Here is a 26,710-nt window from a genome sequence, read left to right on the forward strand (position 1 = left end):
CCATAAGCAAAACACAGAGTACCACTTAGAAACGTTAGCAATGTTATAAACCCACAAATGGTTCTGTTTTTTATGAACATTGCCAAATATGTGGTGGATTGAAGAGTCGTGCAGCTGTTAAATACGATTAAAAAATGCCACCAACTTACATTAAAATCTGTAAGTACTGTAAACACATTTATCTATAAAAAATAGTAAAAGTTACAGTAGAAATACATTGCACTTCATACATTTTCCTCTCTATTCACTTCACTAAAATTACGTAGTCCAACAGATTCTTCCTGCACTTTTCCTGAAAAGTTAATTGCTATACTTTTCATTTTTTCCTGCTAAGAAATTGGACCTGAAGTAAAGTTATTGATCTTTGACCTAAAAAACATTAACTTGATGTAAAAGCATTTATTTATTTGAACATGTATCGGCAGTTATTTTTAGTAGGGATTAAAAAATGGGTTTTTACATATTATTATCACTTTAGTTTATTGAATATCGAATTATCTAATTCACATATTTTGTTTTTATATATTTTATAAATATTATATAATTTATAGTGTAAGTAAACACATTTATCTATAAAATAGTAAAAGTTACAGTAGAAATGCATTGCACTGCATTAATTTTCCTCCTATCCACGTCACTAACATTACATAGTCCAATATATTCTTCCTGAACTATTCTTGGAATGTTAATTGCTATACTTTTTACTTTTTCCTGATAAGAAACTGGAGGTCCAAAACTGGACTAAAACATGTTTAATTACATCAATTTTAATATAGATATCAAGCAGCACATAATTAATGTGTCAGCATTCTCGTCGTCAATGACAGTCAAGGAGTGAGAGTGGTTGATACCTTCAACTTTTTTACCTTTTATATTTGTTTTGCTTTGCTATAAATTCATCATGAATGGAATATTCCGTTTTATTTCCTAATGCTTGTTCTTCTTCAAACATTTTCATAGAGGTTTCTCATACATTGAACTACTGCTGGCTATACATGAGTACGTGGTCATAGATGGGAATTTGTTTGCTTGGTTCCTTGGTTTTGCTTCTTCAACATGGATGTTTCGGGATATGAGAAGCAATCTTCTAATTCTAACATTGACTGCCATTTTGTAGTCATCGACAAGCCAGGGAGTGAGATTGTTAGAAGTGACCAAGAGGTTTTTAATGTTTACAGCATTTTATGATTTTTTTTCCTTCTAGACGTGCATACCTCTTGACTGTCAAACTACTAAATGTTTTTAGTTTCATTTTCTTTTTAGGGTCGAGTCCGAAAACAGACTTTGCTCAAAAACTTCAAAAAGCTTCAGCTCTTTGTTATCATCTCTGTTTAAGATATAATTATTGACTTCTTTTCAGATTATTACAGAGGCAATGTTTAAAAAAATTGATTTGTTATGAATGTTTTTTGATGAAGGATTTGCGCTCAATTCCCCTGAAAAACGAGGAAATACATCTAGTCAGTCGTTATAGGTTGTGCGGCAGGGTAGTAATCATTTTTTTCAAGGGAAACCTAATCTTAAGTAATAATTCCAACAGGACCACCAACCAATTTTAACTGTTTTTGAGCCTGATTTTTTCTTAAAATTCAGATTACATTCTTTTATTCTCTGTATCTGGTTCATCTACGTCAAGCCAAGCCAGTTCAGTTGTGCTCGATGGCAATGTATCAGACAACTGAATGCATAACATAATTATCCTAGTGAGGCTAATGATTTGGAGGTCGTTCGAGTCCCACCCGAGAATTGCTTGCCATTTTTCGCATGTATTCCTAATGTACTCAGTATAAGTACAAATTACGTAAGAGCAGGGAAAAAACATCTGACCAATATTTATCCTTGTAATGTAAATAGCTATTCTTTATGAAAAAGGTTAATAACATTACTTCCGGTCATTTTAAACAAAATATTGCATTGCAATAAATATAAATATGCAAGGTCTTTGCAATGTGAGACCATTTTTACATTTCTATGACCAGCCGTTTTTAAGATACAGTACGAGTCAAGGTCAAGGGCCAATAGTACAAAAAAAAGTAGCATTCCGGTTGCATTTAGTAAAAATGTTCTATTACAGCGCATATAAATAATATATATTCCGAGTATTTTGATATCAACATCTAGACCAAAGGGTTATGGAGATATGACCATTTGGGCATCATTTTGAAATGGGGCTGTTACCATGATTACGGGGATCGTAAACATTTGTTACCTAGCATTTTTCACCATAATAAAGTGAAATCAAGTGAAATCTCACTTCTTCACATTAAAATCTTACGGAATCGCTTTCTTCATATATGAGGAACCTGAATACCGGAAGTATTGTAAATCATAAACCTATTAGAGCATTTTGCATACAGTATTTACTTTAATTAGTAACATGTAATTAAACCAATAGAAATTACGGTAAAAAAATAGAATACTAAATGATGAAGAAATTCAGTCACAGAATCAAGAAAACATCAAGCCTACTTGTTTTTCAGAAAGCAATACAAATACATTTCCATATTCAAACGAGCAGCGGACGCCGTCTGTTGTATAGTTACTGTTGTTTGTTTTACAGCCTTTGGTCGAAAAGTCACTGCAAGACCAAAATACACATACAGTACAGTACTTATGGCAAGATTGAAGGTGAAATTGTTATTATTTTGTTTTGGTCACTTACTATTTCGATTGATCCACGTAAGCACATACAGGATCACCCATTACATATTCTAGTTTCATCTTAGAAAAAAAAAATTCAAATAAGATTGATATCAGTCAATGCATTTAAAATCTTAGAAATAGACTGACGCTTTGATATTACCTATATGGCGAAACGAATTTTAGTAAAGTAAGAACACGTACTGTATGTATGTATTGTGTAGCCTATGGAAAACGTGGTAAGCATTTTAAAACATGACTCACTGATTCTGGCGGAAATTGCAACATAACTTTATCATTTTGTAAAACAAAATTGTTTCGTCCATAACTTGTGACAGTAATAAAGTCACTGACAACTTTATATTCTGTTAATACAGTCCCGTTGTCACTGAAAATAACAATAAAGTAAGTCGAAACAGGAGAAAAGTTTGAATATTTTTATACACCTACTTAACAAAACCGATTGAAAACTTGTCTCCAAACCTCTCCCATGTATTTTTGGTGGATGAAGCCCCATGATAGCATAACATTTTTATTGGGATAGTATTAATTTGTTTTATAGGAAGTAGGATGGATGACTAATAGTAGAGAGAGTAATTAATAGAGTAGTCGGTTGGTATTAGAAGATACGCCTGACTTAAAATGAGAATATTATAGCGAAAACAATGTTATTTTGACTTACGTTGTAAGTTCTTTAATTGGTTTGCTGTAATCAAAATTCCAAACCATTGCAGTACTGCATACATCTTTACTATCTGCAACAGTAATATCAATTATTATTGTTATTATTATTGTTGTTGTTATTATTATTATTATTATTATTATTACTATCATCATCATTACTCCTGTTACATTATAGTCAGTAATGAATTGTCCGTAAATAGACAGAATAGACAGACAACATATCACAAAGGTAACTGAATTCAAGAAGTTAATGTATCCAAAAAAATGTATACAAATACTTTTTTTTTAAATGGTACACGAGAATAATCTGTCATACTTGAGACTTTTAGAAAGCAAGTCCTTACCTCTACCAAACGGAGCGTTAACATTAAAACGAATTAAAGAGTCCCCATGAATTTGTGTTTCTGTCATTGGCATACTTGGCTTCATAACCGTACCAACTACAAATAAAACACAGAAAAAATGCAAATTGTATATCATTATTTGAACTTTTTATAACTGTTACAACATCAATATCTTTTGTAATTAAATGTCTCTATAATTAAACAAAATAGATTTACTTGAATCGTTTGATTGTTTAACATGATTAATCTGGCCGGTATTAAGTGTAAGACATTGAGGTTGGTACTCGTCTTCTGTTATATGTGCGTGTTGCATAAATTCTTGCAATGTTCTGATTTCAACTCCAGCTAGACAAAAATAATATACCACAAACTAAGTTGTATAATGTTAAACCCCCAAAAATAACAAAAACAAAAATATGGAATTGTATACTTTTGATCAACGATAGCAATATCGTCAACGATAGCAATATCGTCAACTATAGCTATGGTTTTTTAATGTGGTATTTGGCAGATGGTCTCTTTTATTAGTACTTCTTCACAACGTCATATATGGCTTGCGTAAAACAAAACAAAAAAAAACTCTGTAAAGTGCGCAAATGGAAAATTACCTGGGTAAGATTCGATGCTCTCAAAACTCCTACACTGTTTTTCTTCGATTGCATATTTGGCTGTAACAAATATATACATCTTAAATATGATTCAAAAACTTAAATGTGGTATTAAATAAGTGTTTTAATTTTGTTAATATTAATGTTATTTAAACCACACAGAACATACCTGATATGTTTTTATCCGGTATAAATATGTTTTAAATAACTAAATGAAGGTTTACCTTTCCACAAAGATAGCATGTTTTGCCTTTCGCTGGGCATTTAGCTTCATGTGGATATAGATTCAAGATTCAAGAAATTTTATTTGTCCATAAAAATGAAAATTCACTTTGCTTGGTAGATTAAAACAACAATAATGCAACAATTTAAAACGTGCAGAACTATAACAGATAAAATACAAGATAAAAAGTTAAAAATGTAAAACTATTTAAAAATTGCATTATCGTCTTACATTAGAATTAAAAATATGAATGCTATTTACAACGAAGGATTTTCTAGTTCTACAAAGATTTGTTCTTGGAGGTCGTAGCCTAATACCTGATCTATTTAAGTTATAACAGTAATGTAACGGATGAGTGGGGTCTTTCATAATATTGTTTACTTTTTTTTAAATACTCTTTTCATAGATAAATGAACAAGGCGTTAGATCAGCTTTAATAATACGTTGTGCAATTTTACGTGGTCTCTCAATATTTTTCTTATCATTTTCAGTAAAGTTACCATAAAAACATCCAATGCTAAAAGATAAAATACTAATTTTCTTGAGTTTTCTGAGAAAGTAGAGCCTTTTAGATGCCTTCTTGGAAATCATGAGAGAGTTTGACTCCCAGTTTAATTTGTTGTCAATTATAGTACCTGAGTATTTGTATTGGGTTACTCTTTCAACCTAGGTTTCTTTAATAGTTATTAAATTATGTTTAACTGCGGTTTTACGAAAATCTATTATCATCTCTTTGGTTTTAGTAATATTAAGTATTAAGTTCATATCCTCACACCAATTAACAAATCTTCCAACTTCATTAACAAATTCATTTACATTATGCTTACTATCGCAAAGAAAACCACTAATTACAGTATCGTCAGCGTATTTAACAATCCAAAAATCGATGATTTCTTAGACTTTTCACCACGATACGTTTTGTTCTGTTTGTAAATCGAATTATACTGTATGGGTTTTACTTTGACTGATTCTGAGCATTAAATGATTCTGATTTAATACAGTATCATGTTTATGGGTTGAATGAAGCAAGCAATTTTGTAAAAACGTTTAATAAAGGAAGTAAGAAGGATTGCAAAGTCATAGAAACAAACATTTGAGACAAAATATATTCTTATTAACGATAATCAACACATATTTCGTTGAACAGGTTTCTGTTCAACTCAAATTTAAGTATTAATCATGGTTACTTTCTTTGGACGAAAGCCACAGTATCGATTATGTTTGTCTTCTAAACCAGTTACCAATATCTTAGGTTCGATATTATTTGTTATTTATATCTGCCAGAATAACTAAACTTTGATACAAAGTTATTATATGCATTTGTCACGAACAAGTATACCGTCGGTAATGAACACAGATTCTACATGATAATTAAGATAGTGCTTGGAGGTGGGCAACTTTACTTTAATAAAAAATAAATGCAATATTATGCATTGTGGTCGCAGAGATCTAAGTACAACATAAGGAAGTATACGAACAAAACAGATATCAGTTCTTACGAGAAAAAGAATCTATGAGTGCTTTAAGATGCCTCACAATCGTTTACAAAACACATACATTTTTAAAAAGCTAATTTAAAATTGGAAATATATAAGCGGTCATTTACTATAAGTACTTTGTTTTCTTTTAATAATCGTATCTTAATGAATTTCCTTTTCACATCTTTAAGTGAGATTGTTTTCGAGTAATTTGTAAGCTTTTTCGTCGACCAGAATATAATTTACTTTAAAAGTGTAGTATTTCCTTTGGGACAAGTAAAATCATCATATTATGATCCTTCTTCAGCTAGATAGCTAACTTTAATAGGGGTAACTTCGCTTTACTGATTATCGAAATCATCTTATTCTAAGGGTCATATAGGCTGATTTAAGCTGAGGGTAACGGCATCTTTTTAAACTGTTTTGTACTGAGATTAATTATCCACCTCGTTTAAGTTTAAACTCCCTTCAAATCCAAGTTTTGCGTCTGGTTTTCTTGTAATTTTTGTGGTTTTCTTACTATCCAGTTCTCTGGTTTTGATGTCTGTTTTACTCATGTGTATTACTTTTCTTTTGCTTACATGGTTTGGATATTGTTATGCGCCCTACTGCTGTTCACCATCTAATGTCCAACCATCTTCTTTTCTTTTAAACTGTGTTGAAAGGTGTGTTGACATTTTTTTCATTAAATAGTTGTATTTCAGCGTTCACTGTGATTTTTTCTCTGTTGTTGATATTAGGGACTTTTAAGTTAGGAGGGGCGATGTTAACAGTCGATTGACAGCGCTTTAACAACGAAGTTTCGGGGATAACCACCATTGCGTTATGTCAAAACTCATGCATGACTAAGCTGCTTTGCTAATCAGCGAAGGATCGAGAGAGTTAATTGTAATGTAAGTTTAACTACGGTATATTCTCAATTTAGTTCATCCAAAAAATTATTTTTAAAAAATCATTCGAGATCCACATTCATTTTTTACGAATATCTATAACTTACATATGCCAAATGTGCAGTGTTATTTGGTAATCATCTCTTAAGTTTCTTCTCTACTAATTAAAATACATTCTGCAAACCAGATTCTATAAATTACCAATTGAAATCAAAATTATACAATTTTAAAGAATCCAATATACCTCTTTGCATAGTAAGCTTTCCAGGTTCTCTAAACACAGATTTTCCTACAAGTTCAATTTGCTTGTCATCTATTGAATATCTGATCAGTTTGTTTTGACTTTGCGATATGAGGAACAAATGATCGTCTGCTGATACAATATCAGTTGGCGCCCTGATTCTTGAAAGTTCGGTAATCGTCTTTTTATTCATTCCAGAGAGACTACTAGAAAATACTTGATCATCTATTTCATTAGTCCAAAGCAGCCTACATCCTAAATAGATGATGACACAGTTAATAACATGAATATGAACTTATCAGAATCGTAGCGAAAATCTATACGTGTAGGCTACGCTATTATTAATTACAATGGCGATTGTCAGTAAATGCAGATGTTCACTGCGCCCGAAAGAAAGAGCATAAGAATAGTTTTATTGCATCGCCATAGTGATGTCATGTTAAATTGATTGATTTACTAACCGTCACGTCAGGAAGTATTAAACATGCCAATTGTGGCGCCAGTGTATTCCCGACGGGGGGCTAAAGTCCCCGACAGGAGGCTATGCGAGCATCACTTGGCTGGGGCCAGGGAGCGTCAAGGCCACGGAAGCAACGCTTCTTCTTAGCGTAATTTTAGGCCGTTTTAATCGACGCTGGGCCAATTTTTTTTATAGAGTTCCTGTATAAATGTTTCTTACAAAAGGACACCAACAGACAAATGCGTCCAAGTAACTTGATTCACACTTTGGTCCATGTAACTTTGATACAGCCCAGATACCGACGCATGAACCGAAATGAAAATGAATTAGACGTTTTACTATAATAGTGAAAACATTTTCTTCTGGCTTTTAGTATATTGATATGATGGTTCATTGAGTGTAAACCAGTAAACTTTTATTTTACCTTACGTTTCAAGACAGTTTCAATTAGCTGTCATCTTGACTTCATCAGTTACTAGAAATTAGCTGGGATGTGGGGCGTAATAAATTTATAGGAAACGATCTTATTTTAGTATCCTAGTGTAATATATTTTTCTTTATTATTTGAAGAGAAAATGGCATTTAAATCAGGTAGGAAAACCGACTATCAGGGCGAATTACATGTTCTAAAAAAATCGGAAAACACCCACTTGATATTTTCAAAACACATTGCACGTCGTCGTGGTCAGATGGTATGCGTGACTGACGGAACAATGCAACAAAAATCAAGTGTAGACTGACCAATTTGCATTGGGAACATCAGTTTATTACCTCCCAGGTCTTTGTTTACGAACATTTTTCGGGACTACGACAAGAAGTTCATGACATACAGGATATTGAAAATGTAATAACGTAGCAATAATAAGATGTTGGCCTAACGAAAATTAAATTTTTTTTGTTTAATAATGTAGTCGTCCAATATAATACTCTCTGTACCACCACTGAACGTGCATGACTATTCACAGCAAGCCTACCTGTTTCATCGATGGCTATTCCATTCACATTTTGCCCGAATATTACTGTTTTTCTTCCTTCACCGTTTCCTTTACGAAATCTCTCAATACGCTTTAGGCCATTGTCAGAAAAGTACACGTACCTACAAGAAAGTAAAATTAAAATTTGTAAAGCAGCTTCAAATTGTGCTGGTATTTTATCCTTTGAACAAAATTCTTATAATTTTATTAGTATTAACATTATATTATTTCTATGCCTCTAAACAACATTGAATTTCAAGTTACCCATTGGCATTGGCCAAAGACATATCTTGGGGATCCTTTAAGCCTCCGACTAATCGTTTTCTATTACTTCCACTCAGATCACTAACACTTATTGAATTGTCGACAGATGACATAAAATATACTTTTCTGTCCTGACTATCAATGACAAGAGCATTAATTCCTGAAAAAAATATTGATAAATGAAATTTTTGATCCAGTGATAAATTCAGTCCAAATTTGCAATCAAAGTTAAGACAAAATGTAAAAGAAAAACACAGAAATACAATAAAATACAAAGTCCAAATGGCGTAGTCCGAAGAAGTTCAACTAGTATACATTTATATACCCTATACAAATAATTCGTCATTCTATTTCAGGATAACTCTGGAAAAACATTTCAATTAAATAAATATATATCTTTGGTAGAGGAATTTATATTTTATTAGTAGCTTACCTTGAGCTTGTAGAACAATTTTGATGTCAGTACCGTCAATATTGGCACTATTTATTTGCGTGGTATTTGCCCAGTATACCTTCTGTTCTTTAGAATCATACGCTACAGCATTAATCCTATCTAAAACCTTAATATTGAATGGTTTTAACACAATATTGTCCTCGTCACCATGTTTCAAGTTTGCATAATAAATTATATTGTGAATTTCATCGGTCGCCAAAATAATGTAACCTACAAAATAAGAATGTTTAATTAGCATTGTTTACGTTCCAAACAAATAAATCAACTCTACATAACCCTAACCCTAACATAATTCAATTTAAAAATCAAAATATCTAAAAGTCTAAATTGTGCAATCAAAACACGTGTTGATAGTGTATGTAAACATTAAATCACCTCCTTGTCCTCTTTCTGGTATACCAAACCTTTGTCCTCCTAGTCTAAATCCACCATGACCTCCAGGTCTTCCACCTCCTTGACCTTCAGGTCTACCACCTGCTTGTCCACCGGGCCTACCACCTCCTTGTGCTCCGGGCCGACCACCTCCTTGACCTCCAGGTCTACCACCTCCTTGACCTTCAGGTATACCACCTCCTGGGCCTCCAGGTCTACTACCTCCTTGACCTCCAGGCCTTCCACCTCCTTGACTCCCAGGTCTTCCACCTACTTTTCCTCCTGGTTTACCACCTCCTTGACCCCCAGGTCTTCTACCTCCTTGACCTCCAGGTCTTCCACCTCCAGGTCTTCCACCTCCAGGCCTATCACCTCCTTGACCTCCAGGTTTTCCACCTCCTTGACCCCCAGGTCTTCCACCTCCTTGACCACCAGGTCTTCCACTTCCTTGACCTCCAGGTCTTTCACCTCCTTGACCTCCAGGTCTTCCACCTCCTTGACCTCCAGGCCTTCCACCTCCTTGACCTCCAGGCCTTTTACCTCCTTGACCTCCAGGCCTTCCACCTCCTTGACCTCCAGGTCTTCCACCTCCTTGACCTCCAGGTCTTCCACCTTCTTGACCTCCAGGTCTTCCACCTGCTTGACCTTCAGGTTTACCACCTTCTTGTCCACTGGGCCTACCACCTCCTTGTCCTCCGGGCCTACTACCTCCTTGACCTTCAGGTCTACCACCTCCTTGACCTCCAGGTCTTCCACCTGCTTGACCTTCAGGTTTACCACCTCCTTGAACTCCAGGTCTTCCACCTCCTTGACCTTCAGGTTTACCACCTGCTTGTCCACCGGGCCTAACACCTCCTTGTGCTCCGGGCCGACCACCTCCTTGACCTCCTGGTCTACCACCTGCTTGACCTCCAGGTTTACCACCTTCTGGGCCTCCAGGTCTACTACCTCCTTGACTTCCGGGCCTACTACCTCCTTGACCTCCAGGTCTACCACCTGCTTGACCTTCAGGTCTTCCACCTCCTTGACCTCCAGGTCTTCCACCTTCTTGTCCAATGGGCCTACCACCTCCTTGTCCTCCGGGCCTACCACCTCCTTGACCTCCAGGTATACCACCTGCTTGTCCACCGGGCCTACTACCTCCTTGACCTCCAGGCCTTCCACCTCCTTGACCCCCAGGTTTTCCACCTACTTGACCTCCAGGTCTTCCACCTTCTTGTCCACTGGGCCTACCACCTCCTTGTGCTCCGGGCCGACCACCTCCTTGACCTCCAGGTCTTCCAACTCCTTGAACTCCAGGTCTTCCACTTCCACCTCCTTGACCTCCAGGTCTTCCAATTCCTTGTACACTGGGCCTACCACCTCCTTGTCCTCCGGGCTGACTAAGTCCTTGACCTTCAGGTCTACCACCTCCTTGACCTCCAGGTCTTCCACCTCCTTGACCTCCAGGTCTTCCACCTCCAGGCCTACCACCTTCTTGACCTCCGGGCCTACCACCTCCTTGACTTCCAGGTCTTTCACCTCCTTGACCTCCAGGCCTTCCACCTCCTTGACCTCCAGGCCTTCCACCTCCTTGACCTCCAGGCCTTCCACCTTCTTGACCTCCAGGTCTACCACCTGCTTGTCCACCGGGCCTAACACTTCCTTGTGCTCCGGGCCGACCACCTCCTTGACCTCCTGGTCTACCACCTGCTTGACCTTCAGGTTTACCACCTTCTGGGCCTCCAGGTCTACTACCTCCTTGACCTCCAGGCCTTCCACCTCCTTGAACCCCAGGTTTTCCACCTACTTGTCCTCCGGGTCTACCACCTCCCTGACCTCCAGGTCTTCCACCTCCAGGCCTCCCACCTCCTTGTCCTCCGGGCCTACCACCTCCTTGAACTCCAGGTCTTCCACCTCCTTGACCTCCAGGTCTTCCACCTCCTTGACCTCCAGGTCTTCCACCTCTTTGACCTCCAGGTCTTCCACCTCCTTGACCTCCAGGTCTTCTACCTTCTTGTCCACTGGGCCTACCACCTCCTTGTGCTCCGGGCCGACCACCTCCTTGACCTCCAGGTCTTCCAACTCCTTGACCTCCAGGTCTTCCACTTCCACCTCCTTGACCTCCAGGTCTTCCACTTCCTTGTACACTGGGCCTACCACCTCCTTGTCCTCCAGGCTGACTAAGTCCTTGACCTTCAGGTCTACCACCTGCTTGACCTTCAGGTCTACCACCTCCTTGACCCCCAGGTCTTCCACCTCCTTGACCTCCAGGTCTTCCACCTCCAGGCCTTTGACCTCCGGGCCTACCACCTTCTTGACTTCCAGGTCTTCCACCTCCTTGACCTTCAGGTCTTCCACTTCCTTGACCTCCAGGTCTTTCACCTCCTTGACCTCCAGGCCTTCCACCTCCTTGACCTCCAGGCCTTCCACCTCCTTGACCTCCAGTTCTACCACCTGCTTGTCCACCGGGCCTAACACCTCCTTGTGCTCCGGGCCGACCACCTCCTTGACCTCCAGGTCTTCCAACTCCTTGAACTCCAGGTCTTCCACTTCCACCTCCTTGACCTCCAGGTCTTCCACTTCCTTGTACACTGGGCCTACCACCTCCTTGTCCTCCGGGCTGACTAAGTCCTTGACCTTCAGGTCTACCACCTGCTTGACCTTCAGGTCTACCACCTCCTTGACCCCCAGGTCTTCCACCTCCTTGACCTCCAGGTCTTCCACCTCCAGGCCTACCACCTTCTTGACCTCCGGGCCTACCACCTCCTTGACCTCCAGGTCTTTCACCTCCTTGACCTCCAGGCCTTCCACCTTCTTGACCTCCAGGCCTTCCACCTCCTTGACCTCCAGGCCTTCCACCTCCTTGACCTCCAGGTCTACCACCTGCTTGTCCACCGGGCCTAACACTTCCTTGTGCTCCGGGCCGACCACCTCCTTGACCTCCTGGTCTACCACCTGCTTGACCTTCAGGTTTACCACCTTCTGGGCCTCCAGGTCTACTACCTCCTTGACCTCCAGGCCTTCCACCTCCTTGAGCTCCAGGTCTTCCACCTCCTTGACCTCCGGGTCTTCCACCTTCTTGTCCACTGGGCCTACCACCTCCTTGTGCTCCGGGCCGACCATCTCCTTGACCTCCAGGTCTTCCAACTCCTTGAACTCCAGGTCTTCCACTTCCACCTCCTTGACCTCCAGGTCTTCCACTTCCTTGTACACTGGGCCTACCACCTCCTTGTCCTCCGGGCTGACTACGTCCTTGACCTTCAGGTCTACCACCTGCTTGACCTTCAGGTCTACCACCTCCTTGACCCCCAGGTCTTCCACCTCCTTGACCTCCAGGTCTTCCACCTCCAGGCTTACCACCTTCTTGACCTCCGGGCCTACCACCCCCTTGACTTCCAGGTCTTTCACCTCCTTGACCTCCAGGCCTTCCACCTCCTTGACCTCCAGGCCTTCCACCTCCTTGACCTCCAGGCCTTCCACCTCCTTGACCTCCAGGTCTACCACCTGCTTGTCCACCGGGCCTAACACCTCCTTGTGCTCCGGGCCGACCACCTCCTTGACCTCCTGGTCTACCACCTGCTTGACCTTCAGGTTTACCACCTTCTGGGCCTCCAGGTCTACTACCTCCTTGACCTCCAGGTCTTCCACCTCCAGGCCTACCACCTTCTTGACCTCCGGGCCTACCACCTCCTTGACTTCCAGGTCTTTCACCTCCTTGAGATCCAGGCCTTCCACCTCCTTGACCTCCAGGCCTTCCACCTCCTTGACCTCCAGGCCTTCCACCTCCTTGACCTCCAGGTCTACCACCTGCTTGTCCACCGGGCCTAACACCTCCTTGTGCTCCGGGCCGACCACCTCCTTGACCTCCTGGTCTACCACCTGCTTGACCTTCAGGTTTACCACCTTCTGGGCCTCCAGGTCTACTACCTCCTTGACCTCCAGGCCTTCCACCTCCTTGACCCCCAGGTTTTCCACCTACTTGTCCTCCGGGTTTACCACCTCCCTGACCTCCAGGTCTTCCACCTCCAGGCCTCCCACCTCCTTGTCCTCCGGGCCTACCACCTCCTTGAACTCCAGGTCTTCCACCTCCTTGACCTCCAGGTCTTCCACCTCCTTGACCTCCAGGTCTTCCACCTCCTTGACCTCCAGGTCTTCCACCTCCTTGACCTCCAGGTCTTCCACCTCCTTGACCTCCAGGTCTTCCACCTCCTTGACCTCCAGGTCTTTTACCTTCTTGTCCACTGGGCCTACCACCTCCTTGTGCTCCGGGCCGACCACCTCCTTGACCTCCAGGTATTCCAACTCCTTGACCTCCAGGTCTTCCACTTCCACCTCCTTGACCTCCAGGTCTTCCACTTCCTTGTACACTGGGCCTACCACCTCCTTGTCCTCCAGGCTGACTAAGTCCTTGACCTTCAGGTCTACCACCTGCTTGACCTTCAGGTCTACCACCTCCTTGACCCCCAGGTCTTCCACCTCCTTGACCTCCAGGTCTTCCACCTCCAGGCCTTTGACCTCCGGGCCTACCACCTCCAGGCCTTTGACCTCCGGGCCTACCACCTCCTTGACTTCCAGGTCTTCCACCTCCTTGACCTTCAGGTCTTCCACTTCCTTGACCTCCAGGTCTTTCACCTCCTTGACCTCCAGGCCTTCCACCTCCTTGACCTCCAGGCCTTCCACCTCCTTGACTTCCAGGTCTACCACCTGCTTGTGCTTCGGGCCGACCACCTCCTTGACCTCCTGGTCTACCACCTGCTTGACCTTCAGGTTTACCACCTTCTGGGCCTCCAGGTCTACTACCTCCTTGACCTCCAGGCCTTCCACCTCCTTGACCCCCAGGTTTTCCACCTACTTGTCCTCCGGGTCTACCACCTCCCTGACCTCCATGTCTTCCACCTCCAGGCCTCCCACTTCCTTGTCCTCCGGGCCTACCACCTCCTTGAACTCCAGGTCTTCCACCTCCTTGACCTCCAGGTCTTCCACCTCCTTGACCTCCAGGTCTTCCACCTTCTTGACCTCCAGGTCTTCCACCTCCTTGACCTCCAGGTCTTCCACCTCCAGGCCTACCACCTTCTTGTCCTCCGGGCCTACCACCTTCTTGACCTCCAGGTCTTCCACCTCCTTGACCTCCAGGTCTTCCACTTCCTTGTACACTGGGCCTACCACCTCCTTGTCCTCCGGGCTGACCAAGTCCTTGACCTCCAGGTCTACCACCAGCTGTTATATCTTCCCCTGTTTAAAAAATATTATAAAAGTACAGAACAAACATTTTTTTCCAAGTACTTTCGTAGTCCTTTTCTCTATACATACTTTAGCAAATCTATTTACAGAAAGATGTTCCTACCTGTATATACTTCAACTTCACAAAGAGTGAGAGGTTCTTTTCCAGGAAGATATACACTGACATACCGTCCTGTGATTGGTTGGTCACATACCATTTCGATAGGATTTGAACCAATCTTAGATGATGTTAGAGAAGCCCCACATTGTGCATTTCCAGTAAAAGGTGAAACTTTGTTGTTCCCTGCACGAATTTCAGCACCTACTAGCCTGTTATCTAGGTATATTAGGAAAAGTTGTTCTGGAGATTAGATAGTAACCTGATTTCTTTTTAAAAATTACAAAAAATTATACACTTTATTATAGTAAAGCTTTACACACATAAGTTATAATATTATTTAGTACTAAATATGTTTTAATTGGTTCTTACCACAACAGTCTTTTCTGTTGTATATCACAATCTTGTAAATAGGTATGGGTGATCCTAAATCAACATACCACCAAGGATTTTCAGATCCAGTTTCTTTGGAAAAATTAAAGAAATAATATTTGTTATTTTCTAGTTTAAAAAAATTACTTCTATTTGGATATTTATTATAAATTATTTAGATTTAAAATTGAAATATTTAATTGAAAACAGTAAATAATTAGGTGACTTTTTTGGAAAATCCTAATGGCTATCCGCTATTAATTAGCATTTACATATCTAACTTCTACATGCCTAAAAAAGTAGGCATTTGTGCACACAGTTAATCACATGTCAACGTTTTAAAATGCTCAAAATCAATTTTGAATCAGATTAGAGCATGGTTCAAGACACTTTAAGCCTTTTAACATTTTAAACTCGTTGCCGCCGCGTGCGCATTTTGTCGCTCGCAACAGTGAATTAGCGGAGAAAGTGGTTAATAAATTTCATTTGCATTATTTGATGTGTCAAAATGTGAAATAACGACATACATGTACGTCAAACTATAACATCGTGAACTTTTAAATGCAAATGTACGAAGAATTAATTATGAAACCCAGTGAGTTGTATATATGAATTCATGAAAATTTTGGCGTACAAAAGGTTGTGAAGTTATCTATGGCCCCTAATTTTTTTTAATGATTTTTCGTTTCGCCATAGATTATCACAGAGCGCATCGCTTTTATCTCAGATTTTAATATAATATTTAATGTATTTACTCACAAGACAAATCATAGCTTAAGACAAAAGACGAACAAAACTTGTCGAGTTTTGGAATTTAAAATAATAGAAATTTAACAAGGAATTTTATCACAAAGAGAAGAAAAATTACAAACTGACAGAAACTGTTTCTTCCTATATCGTATTCTGTGAAGAACTTACTATTTCATGTAAACATATTAAGATATATTGTAATGATAAATTCTGGGTTGATTATGGTGATTGGCCTTTAATAGCAATTTATTTTTATAAATACCTCATAAACGTACATATAACTTCCAAAGTGGTGTTTTTATATCAATGAGGTTTTGTAATTTGAAAGTCAATTCTCAACAATAATAACAAAAACAACTGGGGTAACTTACATAGATATATTTTGTGTTGCCAGGACAATACGAAAAATACAAAAAAATAACCACAAACAAAATAACAACAAATAAAACACAAAAAACACAATTTAAATATGGCTAATCTAATAATAACATGTATATTTGACTTGCTATAATGCAACTAGCGTCATAGGAATAATTTTGATAAATACGAGAATGAAAAAACTTTATTTTGCATTTAATAGTTGATGGAAAACAATTATTTTTAATTTTGAAATAATTGTGTCCAGGTTTTTATACATTTTGATATCTAATTTAATATAAGAGATAAAGAAAGACTCCGAAAAAAAATCTGACCTTGTAAACAGGTCAGTTGAGGTCAAAATTCAGGACAGGTCTCCACTTTACTCCAACTAGTAATGTTTTATCACAATTTACAAGATAGTTCATACACTATCTCCAAAAATGTAATTGTTTACCTACAGTGTTACTTTAGCAACTGTTTCTATGTGTAACTAAGGAAAGCAATTTTAAAAATAAAAAATATGGCGGTTTTATGAATACAAACAATTGATTGAATTTGCACTTCTACTTTTTCTCAAGTTTACTTCTACTACATCCTAATAATCACAGATAAAGTGATGACACACTTGACCTTGTAAAAGGGTCATTTGAGGTCAAATGAGGTCAACATTTTACTATAGTAACTGTTTCTAGTGGGAACTAAGGAAAATATTAAAAAAAATAAGGGTTTTTATCAATACAAATAATTTAGTACTTAGTCACAAAAAAGTCTTTGCAAATCTAAATAAAGGTAAAAAATTGAACTTTAGTGCTATTAAACCTGTTTCTATACTTAACTAAAAAAAGTTCTTGGCAAATCTGAATAAAGGTAAAAAATTGAACTTTAGTACAGTGTTATTAAACCTGTTTCTATATATAACTAAAAAAAAATGTTTGGCAAATCTGAATAAAGGTAAAAAATTGAACTTTACTGTTATTAAACCTGTTTCTATACATAACTAAGGATAATTAAAAAAAATATAAAGTATGGGATTTTCATGGAAAAAAATTATTGATTAAATTTTACATATTGCGGTCAAGTGAAATTTTACCTATAGTGTATTGTAGCAACTGTTTCTATGCGTAACTAAGTACAATTTTTTTTAAATACGGGGTTTCAACAAAAAAATTGATTACATAATTTACACTTCCATTTTTTCCCAAATTTACCTTTACTGAATCCCAATAATCACAAACTATGTCAAAATTTATTATTCTATGCGTAATTAATGATAATTTTATTTAAATAAATAAAATTGCTTATGAATAAAAATAATCACAGAAGAAAGTCCTTCAGAATACCTCAATTGTACCTATTATGTTACCATAGCAACTGTTGCTAGGCATAACTGAAGAACTAGGAAATTAAATAATTCAAAATCTGGGGTTTTTAATTGATAATTATACCTTTTCTGCGCATGTCACTGAAGTGGTCGGACGTGTTGTTTTGAGCTCCCACAATTTGTACCAGAAATTGAGTATTTTACAGCTTTTTATGAAATCCCAGTGCACGATATTGATATATACAAAGTCAAGAAACTATGAATCAAAATAAGGAAGAAAACACCAGGAAATATATGCTGAATAAAAAAATGAGGCCAGCAAAGGTAAGCTGGCCGCGAGTGCTGAACCAGCAGATGTAAGCGATATTCAATATGGCGGCCCCCTGGACGACGGCGTGCAAGTACACGTGATTGATGAAACTATTAATAGAAAATTAGATAACATAAAGGAGATGCTACGGACATTGGTAAACCGTCTACAAAATGTAGAGGCGGGATGGAATTAAATGAATGAGCGTGTAAATGAAGTCGAGGATAGTCTTCATGAGGTACATGAAGCATTAGACGAAGTAAAAGAAAATAAAAAACGTTCGCGTCAAAAATTAAAATGGCTGACCTAGAAAGAGAGATCGACGACCTTTCAAATAGATCTCGTAGAAATAATATAGTGATATGGGGAGTACCCAAAGAAAGTGAAGGAGATGATTGTAACCAGTTTATTAGCGATTTTATTTAAAATGAATTAAGAAAAAAAAAGATCGAGACAAATATTAAAATTGAACGGGCACATCGTAGCCCAATGGGTAAGCTCTCAAGGGTGAGCATTGATAGTGGCAGAAGGCCTAGGCAAGTTCATACAACAGGAAGGGAGTACTGCGCAGTGATCAACTTCGTAAAAATAGAAAATTTGCGACGGGTTTGTGGACAGTCCCTGTGCGCCTATTAATGAAAACAGACGACGGTAATTTTAAGCGAGTTTCAGCTGATTCGAATAAATTAAATGGTATTGCAAGGCGGTTAAGAAGTTCAGACTTTCGCGGAAGTTTGTGTAGTTTTTTAATTCTGTGGTATTTGGTGAAGTTACCCTTTGTTATGTTATTTTTTTTTTAAATTATTTTTGTCACAAACTATTTATTATGGTATATGATGTAACAGTTTGGTATATGGTCTGTTCTCAGATTCCTTAGGATTTGTCAGGAGTGGTTGATAAAATCTAATGGATGATAACTAAGATTAGTTTTTCTTTAAATGAACGAGACAGTTGATAGTGTTCTTAACTCTATAATATTTTAAATCAAACGTTATAATTTCTTGCACCAACAATTGACTTGTTTACTTGTAAATATATAAGTAATATAATAATCAAACAAGCAATCGGTATTTGGAAATCTGAAGAAGCACGATTGATTCGTTGCAAAGCCAGGCCAAAGGAATACGCAAGTACGAGATCAGCATATAGTCAGAAGGGGATCTAATTCAAAACGAGTAAGTGCTTTTGTTTATCTTAACAACAGCCTAAATCACCGTCACATTGTTTACGCTTCAATTAACATTGGCTCAACTTACCATTGTTCTCAAAAACGCTTGTTGCCATGGCTAAAAACGAAGCCAATAAAAACGTCAAACCCGTGTTCGTGAAGGATGACGATATTAGAAAAAAAGGGTGAGGAATATTTAAAAGAAGAGAAAGAAAGATGTAATTAACTGTGGTCATTTATCGGAGCTCAAAAAGCTAAACATTTATTTTAATGATCGTACTGAACGTGTTAAAGCAATAATTACAAGATTAAGCATCAACGGCAAACACATTAACGTACAAGATATAAATCCATATTTCAATGAGGAAAACGGTGCTAGAATTCTAGTGAAAGAAATCACTTTTTCTATTCAAAATTGGGATGTAAGATACTAAGCGACATCTAATTTATACAATTCAGGATAAAAGGAAAACTTTCATGTTTTCTTAATGGAGACCGCGTGGTTTTTGTTGAATCTTTTAAAGGAAGCCTTCCACGATTTTCAAAAGTTAACAATTTTAATGCAAGATCCTTCCACAAATATCAACAGTTTGAACTTAAATGCTTTGAATATGGCCGCCATGATATAATTCACAATATGTCACAAATGCAACAAACTAGGTCATATTGCTACCAGTCCCAGTCATGCTATTACCGATGAACAAAGTGAAATTGGGATTGAAGATGATGTAGAAAATGTGGTGATTGTAACCAATGACCAACCGTCTAAAGAAAAGAAAGTACCTCTGAATCTATTGAATTAGACGAAAGCGTTGAAAAAATAATACAGGACGCAATAGAAAGAGTTAAAACCATCCATCAACTTGATAATACAATCCCAGGAAAAACAATGGCATACGACCTATAACATACTTCACTGTCACGGTGAATCCTGAAACAATTGTCGACGTAGCTGCCACGGCCAAGCTCAATTTCGCTGCCTGGAAGAGAAAGAAGCAAACAGGGACCGGAGAAAAGAGTGTACAGAATTAAGAAAGAAAGGAAATCAGAGTTTGTAAGGTAAACTTGCTTCACTATTAAGTACAATAAAGTACAATAATCAACAAATGTTAACCTCAACTATTGTTTAATATCAATTTTAAAAAAATGAATAGAAAATCAAAAAATAATTCTCTACATTTACTTTCACTAAATGTTAGAGGTTTAAGAGAAATGTATAAGAAAAGAAAAGTGTTTAGGTGGTTAGAGGAACAAAAGACTGATATTGCTTTTGTACAAGAAACATACTTTGTTTACTGTAGGCTAGGCCATAATGACATGCTCTGGAAAGATTGTATGTATCATAGTTTCTGTACCACAAGAAGTAGAGGCGTTTCAATACTACTAAGGCCAGGTTTTGCTTCAAAAGATATAAAATGTAAATACATAGACGATGATGGTAGAACACCAATACTTACCTTAAAAGTTATTGATAAAATGTTTAAACTAATTAATATTTATGCTTCAAATAACTGTAAAGAATGAGCATTATTCTTCAAAAAACTTGATAATAAAATTGATAAAATATGTAACAAAAGAATAAAATATCTCCTTATTGGAGGTGACATGAACTGCGTGTTAGAAAGAAAATTAGATCCAAGAAACAGTGTCCATCAATATAATAATTCTACAATTACGTTAACAAAATATATGAATAAACAAAAGCTAATAGACGTATAGAGGCAAGTTAATAACACTAAAACTCAGTTTACGTGGATACGTAAAAACACATACAGAAGACTAGACATTTGGTGTGTATCAAAAGCCCTTCATAGAAATGGAGAGGTACTGTCTACCGATATAATACCTTCAATTTTCTCTGACCATCAAGCAATCTCTCTTAAATTATTAGATAATCAACCAAAAAAAGGGACAGGTATGTGGAAAATAAACAATAGTGTTCTCGACGATAAAGTTTACGCTTTAAACATAAACATAACATAGAAAATACAAAATAAAATGATTGAAATCTTAGCCCAGACTTGTTCTGGGAGTATCTTAAAGTGAAAATAAAAGAATAAGAAAAACATGTCAACAAAAGAATTCAATGACCTCACTAACTGTTTAGACATACAAAGTAGACAAACAATTAAAACAAAAATAAACGACCTAGATAACATTATGTGCAATAAAAGTGGGCCGGCCGACCGACATAATTCTACTCCAAGAATTTGAAAATACATAGTAACAGTAATAGCAGAGGGGTTGCAGTCATTTTTTTTTAAAAACAGTAACATTGATATTAAGGATGTCGTGTCCTAATCATTAACATTATTAGAAATGAATTAAAAATATATATTGGTCAAATATTGAGCAATGGAAAAATATCTTTGTTAAATTGCGAATACAAAATTGCCTCTAAAGTGTTAGCCTCCAGAGATAGTAATTATATACCAAGTCTGGTCTAATAGTGACCAAAGTGGTTTTGTAAAGGGAAGAGTTATTGGAAAATCGGTTCGTGCCATAACAGATAATAATGGACTATACACAAATATTTTTAGACTTTGAAAAAGCCTTCGATTCGTTAGAATGGGAATTTTTCGGAACATTCTGAGCATGAATTTTGGTTATATGTTTATTAATTATGTCAAGGCTCTATACACAAACATTAGTAGTCAATTACTAACTAATTATTAATGATGGCAAAACTTATTTTAAAGTCAGCATAGATGTGAGGCAAGGGGACCCCTTAAGCCCATATTGATTTATTTTGGAATGCTGGCATGTAAAAGTAGGAGTGATGGAAATATCAAAGGTATATCGGTGAAAGATAAGGAAGTTCAAATTATCCAATATGCTGATGATACATCATGTACTTTGGGAAAAAACGGTCCGTGCACAATTTATTTAAACTAATTAGTTTTGGTAATGCATCAGGGCTAGAACTGAATGCGAGTAAATCACAAGCAATGTGGATGGGATCATATAGATTTAGGAAAATGATTTAATTTAGAATGGCCACTTTCAATCAACCAATAAAAGCTTTAGGTGTGTTTTCTCATACAATAATTTTGCAGCTGAAAAAAGCAAATTTGAAGCTAAAATTAATCAGTTGAATTCTTAACATATTCAAGATTCAATTTTATTTGCCAATTTAAAATGGAAATAATATGAGTACATTGTCAAAATTCTAAAATGTATATTAATAAAATTATTATTACTAGAGGGTGAGCTCGCTAGGAAGTGTAGACGATGGCTCTCGGAATGATAATGTTCTCCTTGTACGTTTTCTGTCGGTTACCATTATTGAAAATGCTTGGCATTCGTAAAACTAAACTACTTTGTTTCACAGTGTTTTAGATGATTAATAACATTTTAAAGTATAGTTTTTATTGTTTGGTAGGGCCCTTTGGGGAGGCGGAGTTCATTTGAGGGAGGTGCTTATTCGAGGGATATATGTTAAATTTTTTAGTTTTAATAATATGGTAACATTTATAATCAAATGAAATCCTCTAATAGATATGAAAAATGGTAAAAAAGAATAAAAAATGCTTGGTAAATTGTAGATAAAAGTGCGATGAATTCTACTACAAATAGTATAATTGTGTTATTATAAATGTGGATGGACGTTTATTAGATAGTTGGGTTGAGTGGGGGGGGGGGGGGGGATTATTATTCAATGTTTTATTGGAGAGGCGTTTATTCAAATAAATACCATCCTAATAATTATTAATGCATTATTTAATTTAAACATCTTTTGAAACTAACTGCCGTGACAGAGTGGGCCCAAGAAAGAAGACATTACGGCTTGCAACATGGGCAGACATCTCGGTCCTAACGGGACACAGGAAGATAGCCTACAGTTATTCTTGCCAGCTTACTTAATAAAACTCAGCTATCGGGATTTCACTCGATTTTAAACAAAATGTCTTATCATCAAATCTCCCTATGTAATTTTATAATACTATTCCCCACAATATATTCAGATTCTTTATGGCGTATATTTAATTTGATCTTTATTAATTTGCAGTATAATTTCTATTTTTTAACTACTGTACCTTCACACACGCGCGGTATCTATATATAAATTTACGTAAGGGCAAAATTCGATAAATCGCGCGTTATTTCTAGAATGTTTACTCGATGGTATATGTGACCCGATCTCGCAAAACCCTCTCTTTGTCGGCAATTCAAAATTCACGTAATCAGTCAAAATACGTCCAAATCGACTACCCTGGCAGATTACATGTTTTTGCATTTTCGAAATATTTCACTATTTAAGAATACGTCTACCTGATTTAAACTCCCGAAATTTAATTAAAATTATGAAAAAAGAGAGTTTTAAAAACATTTATTTTCCTCAAGCCTAACAATTTATTCACGATCTACGCTAAAATTTTGCGTAAATTCAGTTGAAAGTTGCAGAGTTCGACGACATTTTGATCGCCAGTTCGCTGCACAATGTTGAAAGGTCACACATCAAAATAAAGCTCATCCATTTGACATTCCAAATATGGAAGTTTTAGGGCGGAGTTTGAAGAAGGAACCAATGAAAACTTTGATTTACTATGACATAATTTCAGAAAATTCGGTTCTTCGAAGTTTCTGGAACAGCGAACTGCGTGTGTTGCTATGGCGCATCATCGCAATAACAAACGTTATTGGTCAACGCGCTAGATGTTATACGCTCTACGCGCGGAAATAAAAAGTTGTTTACATTTTTGTGAGGTTATTTTCATTTTACACACAGCATGTCGTAAATTGGAATAAAAACGATTTTAATATTCAAAGTAAAGTGTTCTGCAATAGCTGTAACCTGTATTTGTTTATTCCATAGTAAAATAGACAAGTCAAAAACAATTCACGTCATAAATTCAATTGTATTTTCTACATTTTTTTGGGCTATAGGCCTTAATTTTATTATGGTTGTAGGCCTACTACTACTGGGCCTAGCTTTATTGTCAATAAATAATTTTCTTTATACATTTTATATATCCAATCGGCTCTTAATTATTTATTTAATTTATTGTCCAGTCCTTTCATCTTAAATGTTTTTTAAACTCATTGGATTCAAGTCCAAACATTACAGCGAATCTTCCAAGTTATAAAACAAACAAATGTATTAAATCGTCAATACAATGTAAGTAGCTAGCAAGCTGTGACTCTGCAAGGCGCCAAACTTGTCTAGGCTAGTTTACTACTAACGCCAGCCCCAATGTCGATGCACCCCTGCCATACACGGCCTGATGAACACCCATCAGTAGGTCTTACAGGCGATGACGGCGAAAATCTGAATAGGCCTAGCTAGGCCTGCTTGGTTTTTCGCTGTTGATATCGTAAACACCTCCGAAACCAGTTAAAATAAGCTTGACGTTATAATGCTGTTTTTCAATAGTGCAAAATAGTTAATTCGAGTGACTAAATAGGTTAAAACGGCGTCTGAAATCAGTCAAATTGACTATGATGTGCACGCTGCTATTATATCGCACACACTTCCTGGTATGACGTCATTGTGCCTTAGACCAAAATACCGCGTTGCTACGGAGTGAGTTTTCAGCGCGTATCAAAAAGAATTTCATTGCAAACTTCAAACGCGATTTTCTCGTAAACTAATTGAATGATTTGTAAGTTTTTAAAATGTAATAACTTTTTAAATATTTACTCAATTTTTATGAAATAAACACCACTACAAAGCTTATGATTCAAATAATCCAAATATATAAAAAAATACAAATGAATATTTCCGACAAAAGTAGGGTTTTGCCAGATCGGGTCACATATAAAGTTGGTTCGTACTTTCGGTACTGATTTTAACCACCTGATGTAACCCTGTTTACTAATTAAATTGAGTTCGATAATTAGTTATTGACAATTAAAACGAATTTAGGTTCAACGATTTGCCCCAAATAGGGGTTTATTTCGATCGTGGTATACACTGTCTAATGGATGTCCATCTTGAAAAATACCCACAGACAATAATACGAGGATGCTTCGCATTTTCCTATCTCCTCCTACGATAATTGTTTTTAATGGCTGAAAACCGGTTGAACAGCTCGAGTACAGCATCATAATGTTGAAGACAGGCCGATTTTCTTTAAAAAATACTATTTTGATAGATTTAATATACGTTTATACAAATGTATTGATTTCCGATGAATGGAACATTCCAATCTTTGTTCCACAATTGTCTATTCCATCAGGCGTCGTAAAGGCAAGTACTGTATACTCAAAACAGAAATTCGATCCATTTTTTTTTTCAATCTGTGCTGCAGAGGTTGGATATAGATTTTTTTTAAACGGATAATGAGCTAGCGTTTTCAGTCGCCGTATATTTATGTACAAATCTTTATTATTGCAGTTAAACCACCCACATCATCACCATTCCCTCACTGGCATGAGTAGCGTTGTAAAGCCAGTAGAGGATAGGCCTACAGTGCATCACGTGCCCTAAACACAGAACAACTTTGGTGGGTAGGGTAGGAACCAACTTAAGTATGAATTGGGTTGAGTTAGATAATTTAATATTTATTGACGATTAAATCGAATTTATGATTTGCCCCGAATAGAGGTGGTTTTCACAAATTGTTTTACATTATATAAACATATACACGTCGTAGTGATGTATCGTTACATGTACTGTACTTTTTAATCGACTAGGACGGTGATAGTTTCAACAAGTATTACATCGCAATGTTTTACTGTGTTTAGTGGTATATTATTTGTAAAACATCAAAACAATTAATATTTCGTTACTAAATGGATAAAGAATATATTTAAAAATTGTTCCTCTTTGCACCCATCCTCTTCCCCACCTCTCAACCCTAATGTTACATATAAAACACAAATTAAGTTTGTTTAAATTTGACTTAAACAATTGGTCTCATTTTGTGACAAGTTTCTTTCGGAAGTAATTCCCAAGGTGCTAATTTTAGTTGAGTACATAAATCACAGTGTCTATTTATTCGTTCCTGTAAACAACATGTATTATTGTCCTGCGGTACGTACATTTGAAATCGCCAGTTTTTTAACGCTGAAATTATTATGTATTCGAGAACCATCTGTGGGCACGACCTAGATGGTACGCGAGCGAAGCGAGCGTACCATCTAGTGTTTTAAAATAAACAAAAAACTGAAATGGCTATGACTAATGGCCAACTTAAGCTCCAGTCCTACTATCTGATTTTTTTTTCGTCTTTCAAAGGGACACTGTATTGATTGATTGAAAGTGCCTGTTTCCAGTCACCTTTAGGGTCAAATCTATTATTTTAACTGCTCCCTTGTGTATTAAAGAGAGAAAATAGTTGAAACCAGGTTGTTGCAAGATGAACTTTTCGTAAACCCGGAAATTACTTTGACCGCGAAGTTGAAAATCTACTGTTGAAATCATAAATGTTGTTAAAAAACTATGTATAATATCTTCCGAAGATAGAAATATGGAACAATAGCGTCGAACACTAATGTTATCAAATCTACGTTTCGCGGTACATCTGAGATAGAT

The 26,710-nt window shown here is 37.2% G+C and overlaps 1 protein-coding gene across 1 annotated transcript in view; it reads right to left on the minus strand.

Annotated features, from left to right (window-relative positions):
- LOC144848252 (uncharacterized) overlaps window positions 1-26,710 on the minus strand; it is a 64,639-nt gene that overhangs the window by 14,088 nt on the left and 23,841 nt on the right. Inside the window, exons 13-32 of the mRNA XM_078704966.1 lie at window positions 15,325-15,417; window positions 14,959-15,171; window positions 14,814-14,846; window positions 14,160-14,741; window positions 12,975-14,114; window positions 12,252-12,401; window positions 11,934-12,125; window positions 10,101-11,879; window positions 9,636-9,989; window positions 9,240-9,470; window positions 8,807-8,966; window positions 8,543-8,664; window positions 7,112-7,363; window positions 4,277-4,336; window positions 3,885-4,013; window positions 3,669-3,764; window positions 3,323-3,395; window positions 2,905-3,028; window positions 2,663-2,721; window positions 2,470-2,578 (exon numbers count right to left, since the gene is read on the minus strand). Of these exons, the coding sequence (XP_078561092.1) occupies window positions 2,470-2,578; window positions 2,663-2,721; window positions 2,905-3,028; window positions 3,323-3,395; window positions 3,669-3,764; window positions 3,885-4,013; window positions 4,277-4,336; window positions 7,112-7,363; window positions 8,543-8,664; window positions 8,807-8,966; window positions 9,240-9,470; window positions 9,636-9,989; window positions 10,101-11,879; window positions 11,934-12,125; window positions 12,252-12,401; window positions 12,975-14,114; window positions 14,160-14,741; window positions 14,814-14,846; window positions 14,959-15,171; window positions 15,325-15,417 (5,951 nt within the window). The remainder of the gene's footprint in view (window positions 1-2,469; window positions 2,579-2,662; window positions 2,722-2,904; window positions 3,029-3,322; window positions 3,396-3,668; window positions 3,765-3,884; window positions 4,014-4,276; window positions 4,337-7,111; window positions 7,364-8,542; window positions 8,665-8,806; window positions 8,967-9,239; window positions 9,471-9,635; window positions 9,990-10,100; window positions 11,880-11,933; window positions 12,126-12,251; window positions 12,402-12,974; window positions 14,115-14,159; window positions 14,742-14,813; window positions 14,847-14,958; window positions 15,172-15,324; window positions 15,418-26,710) is intronic.

This window comes from Antedon bifida, chromosome 7 (assembly GCF_963402885.1).
Source record: "Antedon bifida chromosome 7, ecAntBifi1.1, whole genome shotgun sequence".
NCBI classification, from domain to species: Eukaryota; Metazoa; Echinodermata; class Crinoidea; order Comatulida; family Antedonidae; genus Antedon; species Antedon bifida.